A 12,225-nucleotide genomic window follows, 5' to 3' on the forward strand; every position below is an offset into this window, starting at 1 on the left:
ACATTTCAGTTATATGTTTCAGACTCCCTGTATTCACAGGCTTTAGCCTTCTCACAGGTCCCTAGTGGGATAGCATTTTAATAAAGTACAAGTAGTCAACTTTTATAACATTTTGTTTGCTGGTATATAAAAAATGTGTGAAAAGGCATACTGTATGGCCTAAATGTTTTGAGGGGGAAAATTATCACTGACTTCAAGATTTTTGGGGGTTAACAGCAAAAATACATTTTTGGAATTGTTTCCAAATCCATTATTTTTAGCTACATTGCTCAACCTTAAAAATTTTGCCTCTTGATTTAATCTTTGTAGCGTAATTTTGCAAATCCAGTCACAAGTATATCCCTGTACCAGTGTAGCATGCCAGTTGTGTAGCTGAAAAGATAATCAACAACTACTATTGTGCACCATTCATGTCGTTATCTCTATGCCTCAATTTTTATTTCTAATCATGAAAGTTGACCATTTTAGGTACTGATAGATGTATCCTTCAAGTATTTGGATCCAGAAAGACATTGCAAGGTTTCGAATAAAAACATAGTGTGCTGTATTACAAGCTCTTGCTTTTTAAAATTAAATATTATACATACATGAAAAATTTGAATATTATTTCAATTCCTAGTTCATTACATTTCTCAGGCACACATAACTAAGTCTAAGACATTCAAATTATTTAAAATTGGAACAGTTCTACATCTACCCATTATATGCATTCGTGTACAGTGTATGTATGTATGTATGTATGTACAGTATGTATGTATGTATGTATGTATGTATGTATGTATGTATGTATGTATGTATGTATGTATGTATGTACGTATGTACGTATGTATGTATGTATGTATGTATGTATGTATGTATGTGTGTATGTAATAATAAAGGCTTGGCTATACTATAATTATGAAGGGAAATTACTTGGCAAATCACCCACCAAGTAGTCATTGCATGGTGAAATATGAATTGGCGAATTGCAAGCTATACATGTAGCAGTCATCCCCAGATGGGTAGCTAAAGGCTAAAGGTGTAGTGTGTGTGTGTGTGTGTGTGTGTGTGTGTGTGTGTGTGTGTGTGTGTGTGTGTGTGGGAAGAAGGACAAAGTTGACATCATACGAACCAACAAAAGAGGAAAATTAAACATAAGTTTCATAACTATATGTACTATATTACAGGGGCGGATCCAGAGTTTGGAAAAAGGGGGGGCACCTTTCTGAAAAACAGATGAAGACCAAAAAAAACTTGCTGAAAACCAGTTGAAGACCAAAAAAAAAAAAAAAAAGGTCACGACAATAATAGCTAGTTATCCTTACCAACTATATCACGTCTGTTATGTAAAATAAAATCCTATTTATAGCTTCATAGGTAAGCTACACTGCCTCATGAACATTGTGACTGCTTTATTAGAGTAATTGACTGCTCTATTAGAGTATCTCGATCTTGTATGCAATTTCTTGAAGGGGGGGGGGGGGGGGGGGGGGCATTTGCCCCAAATGCCCCATCCTGGATCCGCCACTGTATTAAGGTTACTGAAATGTTTGACAAGGAATTAAACATTTTGTCACCAAATCGCTTATGTAATAATCGGTTGATCAATTGGTTATAGTTGCGGGTAATTGATGATTGAATTATGTATACAGCAACCAATTATACAATTGGATCACATGACCATAGAATTGTTTACAGTTTTGGTGATAAAGAGTGCACTAAAGCAAACGAGGAGGCTGGTTACTGTTTTTCTTTGGTAGGAATTACACATCACAGAGCCACTCTTTACCCTTACCTCTTATGTCAAACAGCATGTTTGATTAAGAAAACACTGATAATGTATCTAGTGACTGCATGGTGGGCTTGGGGCCATTTAGAAATAAGAAAACATACATGCATACTTTGCGAGATTCAAGCTGTTTCATAAGCAAGGTTAGCATGTAACTAAGCTTCTCTTTCTCTCTATACAGCTACCATGCAGGCTGGTATACAATATTGCTTGACTGAGTGCAGTGATAAGTAAAGATTTGGAAGGCAAAATTTAACAAATTTTAGACTGTTCACCAAATTCACCATAATTTCACAATACCAAAATCTCCCTCTATATGGTAGTGTTCTATAGTTTTTTTTTCGTGAAAATGAATGACAAAAACCATTGTCTAGACAACTTGCAATGCTTATACACTCTTCTGTGTTTGAACACTGAAAAACATAATAAGAGGTTATTATGACAATTCTTACCTTATGACATATGGGTCTACAGTTTAAGCCAATTAATCGGTTATATAGAGAGCCGGTCACAACTCTAAGTTGCAGTGATATTGAAGGACAATCCTATTCAAAGTGCAGATATACTATCAATGTATGGGAAATTGAAAGCTCCCTCACCATACTATTACCCTTACCACCCACCCACAACACCTTGGGTTGTGCGCCACCAAGCGTGGGCTACTGTTTATCACAACTAACACTCTAGGTTGTGCGCCACCAAGCGTGGGCTACTGTTTATCACAACTAACACTTACAACCACATACAGCAACTGCCTATGCATGTACAAGAGGAGAGTGGGGGCTTAGCCACAACTAATAATAATAATAACAACAGAAATAATAAATTCGGAACTGCCCTGCCCAAGACAGCACCAGGAAAAAACCTGACAGGCTTTTACTTTTTTTTTTTTTTTTTTGCCCATCAGGAAAAACCCCAAATTAGCTCCACTCTCATGTAATCATGTATGCACATCAGTTCAAAAAAAAAAAGGAAGGAAACTCTTTAATGCCTGCCTTCAGAGACTCTATCTGCAGGGATAGTCAAGAGAACAACGTTCATAAATACATGGTATATATATATATATAACAATTACACAGGGGGGGTGGGAGGGTACCCCACTTGTCCAAACACGTGGCGTAGAATGAGTTATCACACTTTATACCAACCTTATAAATACCACTTGTCACGTGAGAAGGCTCACGTGACCACCAATAGTATTCGTGCGGGAGCTTATTTTCTGTCTAATTCAGTACCTTCAACCGACAGAAAATACACAATTTGTCAAAAGGCAGCAGTAGTAACATGGAGCTAGTAAACATGTTAGAAAAATGATTACATGTGTACTAGCAAGGGCAACAATGTAATTTCAAAGGTTAGTAAAACAGAAAACATTTGCTTCATTGATAACAACATAATTGGAAAATATGATAAACAAGTACGGCTAGCCACTGCTACATCACCCCACGAGTATTAAAGTACATATGCCAACCTTCATGCAATACATATTGTCTTGGATGAGTGAATAGTGCATACTTACTAATTATTGCAAAAAGTTATACTGAAGCACACCTGCAAAATTTACCAGGTACAGTGATTATAGAATATATTATAATAAAGTCATTTTGCATTTTATGTACTTAGTCATGAGCAGCTACAGGAGTTTTGACTACTGGTTTCCAATCTTCCTGCTGCATGCATACTAAATCTAGGGCTTGTGATGCTAAACCATGCATCTATGAACAATGTTCTCAAAGAGCATAGTACTTAGCACAGTACTTACAACTTTGTATAGCAGTAACAAGCAGTAGAGACTGTCTAAGAGGCAAGAAGTGTGGTGATCACATAGCAAATTCGTTTAGTTCAATGACAATGTACCCTAGTTAAGCAATTAAATAATAGGTTTTTGTTAAGAAATTACCATATTATAGTTAACTGGGAGAAACACTATAAAGGATAGAATTCTTACACTGGACTTCCTGACATGCTCAGATTTCTGATGGCAAACCTATACAGTCTAATGAAATCTTTTGCCTTATACGTACGCATGTAAGACAAATATAGAATTCAATTCAGTTCCTAACATACAAGGCGTTGACACTTCTCGTAATTTCATTTGTCTATAGCAAGAAAAAATTATATGGTAAGAAATCTAAGAATGGCATGCACCATCAACAAAGAATCACAACTATTGATACAAGTTCGAATCATCCTCTTTTACATTACACGTGATGATGAAGACTTCAGTAACAATCACTATAGGCCACTATACAGACATTTACCGGTATTTGCACTGTATCAGTTAAAATACAATATGAATCACACTCAACGGTAGCATGAAGCAGTGATGAAATGAAAGTATCCCAATAATAGTGAACAAATTAAGTAACCTACATAGTAACAAAACTCCTGAGTGTCATTTATCACACCCATATATGCTGGACAATTTGACATCCACATTAGGAATTCATTTTTTTAGTGGTTATACAAGTCCTCAAAAGAGTGATTCTGTTTTTGCATTGAACATAAGGCCATATAACCTTTCGCATCCCCACCTGTCATTGCTGTTTTCCTTGAGGGATTTTTGTAAGCATTCACATCCAACACCTGAGGGCATATGGTACATACTATCTAACTTCCCAGCAAACTATGCCAGCCATATCTTATTTAGGAAGTTTGATTGTGAGATGAAAGTTTAAATTAATACATAAATCCAGCAATGAAAATGTTTAAGTAAAATAAAACAAATGACATTTGTCTTAGACAGGAGTAATGTGCACCTTTGACATAGAATTGCATTCTTAGGAAATATACACATATATACTGTTTTAAAAAATGCACAACATGGCAAGTGTAGCTTCTCGAAAATCAAAAATGAAGATATGGTAAATATTCCTTTCAATCTGAAGTATGATGCGTTACACTAGTGACTACACACTTACTTATGCCAAAGTATTACAGTTAATCAGATAATATTATATTGATTCACATCAAGTTGGTTGTCAAATACATAGTTCAGCATATCTAGCACACGTTTCTGAATAAAGCCCACCTGGTCACTTGGAGTGTATTCATCATCTGTAGACCTAAAAGACCACCATTAAACAGAAACAAATATGATACATGAGCATCACCGTGCAATAGTGACCATCACTGGCTGGTGAGGTAACTGTCCTATCCATTTCTGTATTTGCTTGATAGTATCAGTAATCTCTTGCTCTGAACTGATGTGATGAGGAAGGTCAGACATCATCCCACACAAATGTATCTGTACACAACAAAAGTTTTGAAAAGCCATTACAATCTGTTATACTGATGCTTTAACATCAATGTGATAATACTAGACATATTAAAAATTTAAAAAAAGAAATAGGGATCGCTAAAAAAAGCCACGAAACAAGAAGGGATTGCTGGGGTGGTAATGTAAACCACAAATCCCTATTTTGACTCTTTATACTCAAATGGAGCATTTATAGGTAGTCAAAATAGGGATTTGTGATTTACATTACCACCCCAGCGATCCCTTCTTGTTTCGTGGCTTTTTTTAGCGATCCCTATTTCTTATTTTAAATTTTTAATATGTCTGGTTTGTGTACTTTTTTTCCAAATCCATTTGTGGATTATAAGTTAATTGGCACATTATAATTTATAGTGTAGCCTAAGTTAAAGCTAACAGAGATTCCTCAGTGTAAAAGGTTAACTCATTAACTAGATATCTTAATGCAACATTTATTTGTAACCTATGATAAAGACTGTATTTTCGTTCTGATTTGTACACGCACAAAATAATAAGGTAGGATATATTAATTCCTAGTCTACTCAGTGTTTCAGCCACCATCATCACACTTTGTGCCATTGCTGAAAACACACTGCTAAACGAGCTAGCTACCTGTCAGACGAATTACTGATTGTGCACCTATCATACAGGAGACAGTGTTGATGACAGCACAGGAGACTTGAAGAAGAACAAGATGTCTTAGGTGTTTATTCTAAAAGAAGGAAAAGAATGAAACTCTATGATACAAGTTATAAGAATGGTATTACAAACTGTTAGTGTTATAATTCCTGTAGAGTCCATTAAAAATGAAGAACGATGTATACATCAAGCATGTGCATTACAGGTGTAGAGTTGTCTAGCAGAATAGGTAGTGAAGAGATAGCTATACATTGTAGCTGTAGTGCTATTATTGTAGTGATGATGCTTACGACACCTTTGTATAAATGTACGAGTTGCCCATATGAACATGCAAGGCTGCATGCAGCAGCAACCGTGTGAGTTGGAAGCTAAATAGGAGGAGATTGGCCGAAGTCTTCCTATGCCAGTGTCTGCATGTACAAATCACAATGTCACTATACTAGTGGCAAGTGCAGGGCGTAGCCAGTCTTACACGATTACCAGGGATTTGGCAGTCATACCCATGCAAGACTACTTTAAACTGGCATATTGAGTTCCAATTGCCAGGACTTAGACTGGGCTCTAGCCCTGGAAAGCCTAGGTATAGCCGGCTAGCAGCAGTGTGTCATAAAGTGGAACACCATAGGTATAGTCAGCAAATTTAAGTCTGGTTAGCATGTGTTCATAAATGCTTGCAACTGCTAATGTCACTAGCTGATCAGAGAATGTGCTAAAGTACACAGTAGCTAGTTATAGTGACATAAGCACAGTAGCACACAATCCTCCCATATAAGACTGTCAGGCTTCACACCCTTAACTTGTTTATGACATGGATACCATATGGGAGGGTTGTTGATGACATGTGGTTAGACCACAAAATATTTTTAAACAGTAGGGTTGTAATAAACACCCCACCCAAATTTTTTGTTGTTGTGAAAAGCAGCCATGATATCAGCGCTACCATTTATCTTCCACCTATAATGGACAAACAAAGCACTCACTGTGATGGCTAGGAAGAACTGAGAATAAACGTATGCCTTGCATGTGCGCTTGAACGGCTTCTCGTAGCGAACACGGGGAGCTTACTAGAGACCGTATTATGGCGATCTTGTAAGGTAAAAGAGTGCTGCACAACTTCAATCTGCCATCTATTAACGTTATAAATACTATAGTCGGAACAACACGCATCCCTGTGCACACAAGATCCCGTAATTTTGTTCTTCTACGGCTTCTTCAGTATACGGAACAACAGGCAATGGCAAAGAAGAACTTAGAAATTTATCGAGGTGGAGGCCGGTTAGCGATCTGTGGAGTACAGGTTAATTAATGGGTCATGGACACGCGGAAGGACTCAGTGAGTAAGGCTGTGTAGCTTTTATTGCGAAAAAATAGAAGCCTTGGGCTGTACACGAGTGAAACAAAATAATAATAATAATATGTATATGTAATAGGATGGATGGCTGTGGTATTCGGGATTAATAGTGCAAGCATTGTAAACAGGAAGGAGTAAAATAGTGCGAGGCGAAGCCGAGCACTATTTCCTTCCTGTTTACAATGCGAGAACTATTAATCCCGAATACCACAGCCATCTGTCCTATTGCAAATTAATCCGACAACCATAGCAACTGTTACTAGGCAACAGAAATTCAAAAAATAACCACTGCAAAAGTCCAATCACACTTAACAACCGTTGCCTGGCAACCGTTGCTATGGTCTCAAAATGACTTTTACCTTAGCAACGGTTACCTAGCAACCATTGCTAAGCAACCATATTGTGTCATACCTTGGGGGAATCTATCATTATGGTAACAATAGTTGTCAAATCGGACATTTACTTCTAATATAAACACACCACACTATTTTAGCCAATCAAATTAGTATTATAGATTTTTGTCATGGGACCTTGACAAACAAGTGTAATACTAATTCTATTGGCTAATCGCTTGACGTATTTCAAAATAATACATCAAGGGGCTATTGAGAGTATTATACAGTAACACATTCAGTTGTTGGATTAGAATAATAATATGAACAATTCGTGTAAATTTTGCAATTTTTGAATGATTCCAAATTTCGTCTAGACCATTTTTACTGCTATATCACAATTTTTCTGATTTCAGTGTTTGATAGTAAGCCTTCTGAGGGTTGTTTTATGCTTGAGTCTGCTTTCTAAGGCTGGTTTTAGGTGACTGCTCTATTAGGATTTTCAAAAATTCCACTGCGATCCCTATTATGAACCCACTATCGTGGTTCATGATAAATAAAGTCTGAGTTAAAATTTGCAATAATGTGGATCTCAATTGTATAAGAAGACAAACAAGAGCAGGTACATATCTTAAGTTAACATCATCTGTTCTTCAAAACACTCTTCTCCAATAATCTGCCTAACGGAAATGTATGTCAAAGTTCCTATGCATGTTAATATCATTAATCATTAGGAATCCTAAGGCTTTAAATCTTATGCGCTGCCTTAAGTTATTGAAGTACAGTTGCCAAAATGTGTTTGACCTATAGCTACTGACACACCTTATCTGTACTTATGCACTGTTTATTAACAAGTTCCTCCAAACTTTTTGCTCTGTGTTTCAATAGTACGTAGTTATGGGGAGTAACCTGAGTAGTCTATGCTACCTCGGGTGTTCAATTCCGATCTTGCCTTTAATCCAGCTCTCTTTAAGACTGTCTAACTTTATCCCATGATTGTCTTGTGCTTGCTGCAATGTGACATGTACACATAACACACAAACACTGACACATACTCACATATCAAAGATAAGTGCACATGCAACATACAGATTCCACACTCATGCACACACACACACACACACGCACGCACGCATGCACACACGCACGCACACACACACGCACGCACACACACACGCATGCACACACACACGCCTCAAGCCACACACGCCTCAAGCCACACACACACATGCATGTGCGCACACACTATACAAGCTCTTACTTGTTTTTCTTTATCACTGCCATTAGGGTTGTTATTGAAATGGTATAGATCTTTGAGAACTGTAAATTGTTCCTGAAACATTAGATGTCACAAAAGACTGAGTATACACATGGAGCTAAAGTTTTGGTGATAGGTTAGGTGAAATGGTCTCATTTACAATACAACATAGCAATGCCTTTCAAACTGCTAAAATAAAAGCATCACCAAATGATCACATACACATACACATTGTATGTACATATCTTACTTCTGTGAACATATCACAAAATGGGTTAGCAGTAGAAAAGAAATCTAAGTCAATATCCAATATCCAGTGTTGAGCACCATCAAGCAATTCTACTGCTTTCTCATAAGGTGAATCATTTTTGTCATTCTCAATTCTAGCCCTCTTAGCACACGGTACCAGGTCTGATTCACTGTTACTATTGAATGACACCACCACTAATGGAATAGTGTGTACGTTGCCTAAATCTTCATATGGTGAATATAGTAATTCACTGAGAAAATAGTCTTCAGCAAGAGTAGTCCTAAATTGTATAATGATATAACAAGCAGCACGCAATACAGTGTACTGGATAAACATGGTGACAATTTTGACTGAAATTTGTTGATAGTTCAAACACTGGAAGTTACTGAGTTAAAAACCAGAATTAGTGTAAAGGCCTAGGCTGCTCCATAAGAAAATTTAGAAAATTTAACTTTCTGAGATTGAATTTAGTGGCAATTTTAACTGAAATTTGTTGATAGTTCAAACACTGGATGCTACTGAGTTAAAAACCAGAATTAGTGTAAAGATCTAGGCAGCTCCATAAGAAATTTTGAAAAATTAACATTCTAGGATTGAATTTGGTGACAATTTTTACTGAAATTTGTTGATAGTTCAAACACTGGAAGATGCTAAGTTAAAATAGTTTAAACTGCTCCCTAATGAACTAATGAAAGTTTGAAAACTTAACATTGTAAGATTAAATTTGGTGGCAATTTTGACTAAAATTTGTAAATGCTTATGAAACTTCAATGCTGGAAGCTACTGAGCTGTTAGTAGCTATAAAGTCTATAAAGAAATTCTGAAAAATTGACTTTTTGAGAATGATTTTGGTGCTATTTTTGGCTGAAATTAAGATGAAAATTTTAGATTTAGCATAAGGTCCACAAGCATCACAAAATCTTTAAGGATGTAGATAATCCTGGCATTTGGTGTGCAGCAGCTGCATCTCCAGAGAATTTCTAAATATAGTCACTAGGATGTGGATAGAGTCATTAACTCAATTTAGAACAGGTTTTTAGTTTTTAAAAATGATAAACAGTGTTTTATAATTATGTTTCTTGACTGTTTTATTAGAGTAAATGACTGCTCTATTAGAGTATCTTGATTTCTAAACGTAGAGGGTGCTCTATCCCACCTAGTTCTCCTTGTGCTATGCCTATATGGGTAACAAGTTAGCAGAGACAGATATATTATATTACACATAGTCATAAACTGCATTAAAAATGTTTGAATTATGTCTAAAGTGCCTAGCCATGTTCAATGAGCAACACTATAAAAAAATCTGAAGGGGGGGGGGGAGGGGGGGGGCACTGGCCCAATGGCAGATCCAGGATGGGGCATTTGCCCCCCCCCCCTGTGGAGGAGCCAGCCATAGCTACAAGGGGGTGTCACGTAGGTACGCGCTGTAAGTAGATTTGCGACCGTGGTCAAAGTCTTGACAGGCCGAAAGTTCGCTTTGACCTGTGACTAAGAGCCTTTTTCAACCTTTGACCAGTGACTTAGCGACGATATTTCAGCACTTTTCGATTGTGGGTTGGAAGCTTTTACCCTTGACCGTCGAATTGGCACGACTTTGGTGGCCATGACCTTTGACCGCGGTCGCAGATCTACAGTGAGTGCCTGTGTGTCACCCCCTTGTAGCTACTTCTGATTAAAATAGGTACTAAAGTTTATGTCAGGCCAAGAAACTCATGAAAATATGGTTTTACTAGCAATTTATTACAAATTCACCTGAAACCAAAGTCAAACTAGCTGTGAAATTGTCACTCAGCACCTTCGTGCGTATTAAACGTCTCTAAAAATAATTATCGTGTTGCTGTTGAGACATTCAGAGCCTTTAAAACAACTTTTAAGACTTCACAACCATCTGAAAAGACCAAAATGGCAAAAAGCAACAGTGAGACACTACTAAGAGGTGATTATTTTCTGCTTCAAAAATGCAGCACTGAACTAGAGAATTTGGCTCTCCCCAACCACTTACAACTTGGCCTGTTTGTGCCCCTCCCCTTGCCAGCTCCTGGATCCGCCCCTGTGGCCCCCCTGGATCCGCCCCTGCTAATGATTAACTAATTTTTGATTGGTTTGTAATTGCGTATTGTGTGGAGAGGTAGATGGTTTTTCTCCATTGTAAAGCATCTATCTATACTTGTATCTGTGATATGATTCTATTATGCATACAATATCAGTATCTGATAGTAAGTTCATATATTACACTAGGATTAGAGGTGTGCGATGACAACTTTAGACATATCTCAATATTTCTTTTAAACTTATCACGATTATCTAACATATCTCGATAAATGAAACAATTATTTGTTGTATTTAACTTTCAATATTTTAACCAGTAAAGTGAGCAAATTGCAATTTGAAGAGTACAAAACAGTGAAAAATGTTAGTTTTAACAACGTTTCCAAGTGGTAGGAGAGTTGGAGCCCCCAGGAGGTGTCTATACCATCAGATATTCTTTGACATACAATTAATTCATGGAAGTTTACTATTAGGGTCATTCCATGTCAAATCACCGAGAAATTGTAGGGTCACCTCTCGGATTTTGACGACACTTGGTGTGTTTGTAGTACCTATGGAGCTCATCACCCATTCCAATTTATAGCCTCATACACCACATAGTTTCTGATTTATGATCACAAATATTTTGAATATTTCATGAAAAATTGGTTCGTCTTGAGTTACAAAATCAACTGTAGCTCACCACTGTGTTAATATTTTAAAATAAAAGTTTCAGCGATTAAAGACTGTTAATTGATAGTTCAAGTAATCATAAACTATGGGATATCAATTAAATTAAGGTTCAAAAAGGCTTCATTAAAAACTTTAATCTTTAATATTTCAAAAAGTGCTGCTTCAAATTCTTTAAAATTTTTAGTAAATAATAATTAGGTTATGGTCTATTGTTGGTAAACGTTTTGTGGCAGGGCCACAATGGGTTCAAGAGATATAATTAAACATGTTGTGGTATGTAGTGGAATTTTGTAGTCTATTATTGCTATATGGGAGTGTACACCTCTAATAACCACTGCTGATAAGGCCATGCCAACTTTGTCTTACACAATGAAGATGTCCAAGTACAGTGCAACCTGTATTAGTGACCACCTGTATTGAAAGACCACCTTTGTGCTGCAATTTATTTAGTTGTATTTAGCTTTGCGTAAAGCTGTCTGCTCATCATTGTCATCGGCATCTATGTCACACCCTTTACTTACCAAGAACTCTATGATCTCTGCTCTGTTTTCTTTAGCTGCATGATGAAGGAGAGTAAAACCATGTTAACTCTTGCTGTGCAGTTTTGTATAGTCCTTTATCTGCTGCAATTCACTGAGTTTTTCTTGGGC

The 12,225-nt window shown here is 36.8% G+C and overlaps 1 protein-coding gene across 1 annotated transcript; it reads right to left on the minus strand.

The window, feature by feature from the left end:
- Positions 1–4,576: 4,576 nt before the first annotated feature.
- Positions 4,577–9,190, minus strand: LOC136264720 (UPF0489 protein C5orf22 homolog). The gene is made up of 7 exons (XM_066059497.1): positions 9,180–9,190; positions 8,855–9,134; positions 8,608–8,679; positions 8,274–8,356; positions 8,169–8,220; positions 4,882–5,015; positions 4,577–4,833 (listed from the first exon to the last, which is right to left on the minus strand). Exons 1-7 carry the CDS (start codon positions 9,188–9,190, stop codon positions 4,713–4,715), a joined length of 753 nt encoding a protein of 250 aa, XP_065915569.1. The 3' UTR covers positions 4,577–4,712.
- Positions 9,191–12,225: the final 3,035 nt, after the last annotated feature.

This window comes from Dysidea avara, chromosome 8, assembly GCF_963678975.1.
Source record: "Dysidea avara chromosome 8, odDysAvar1.4, whole genome shotgun sequence".
Classification (NCBI taxonomy): domain Eukaryota; kingdom Metazoa; phylum Porifera; class Demospongiae; order Dictyoceratida; family Dysideidae; genus Dysidea; species Dysidea avara.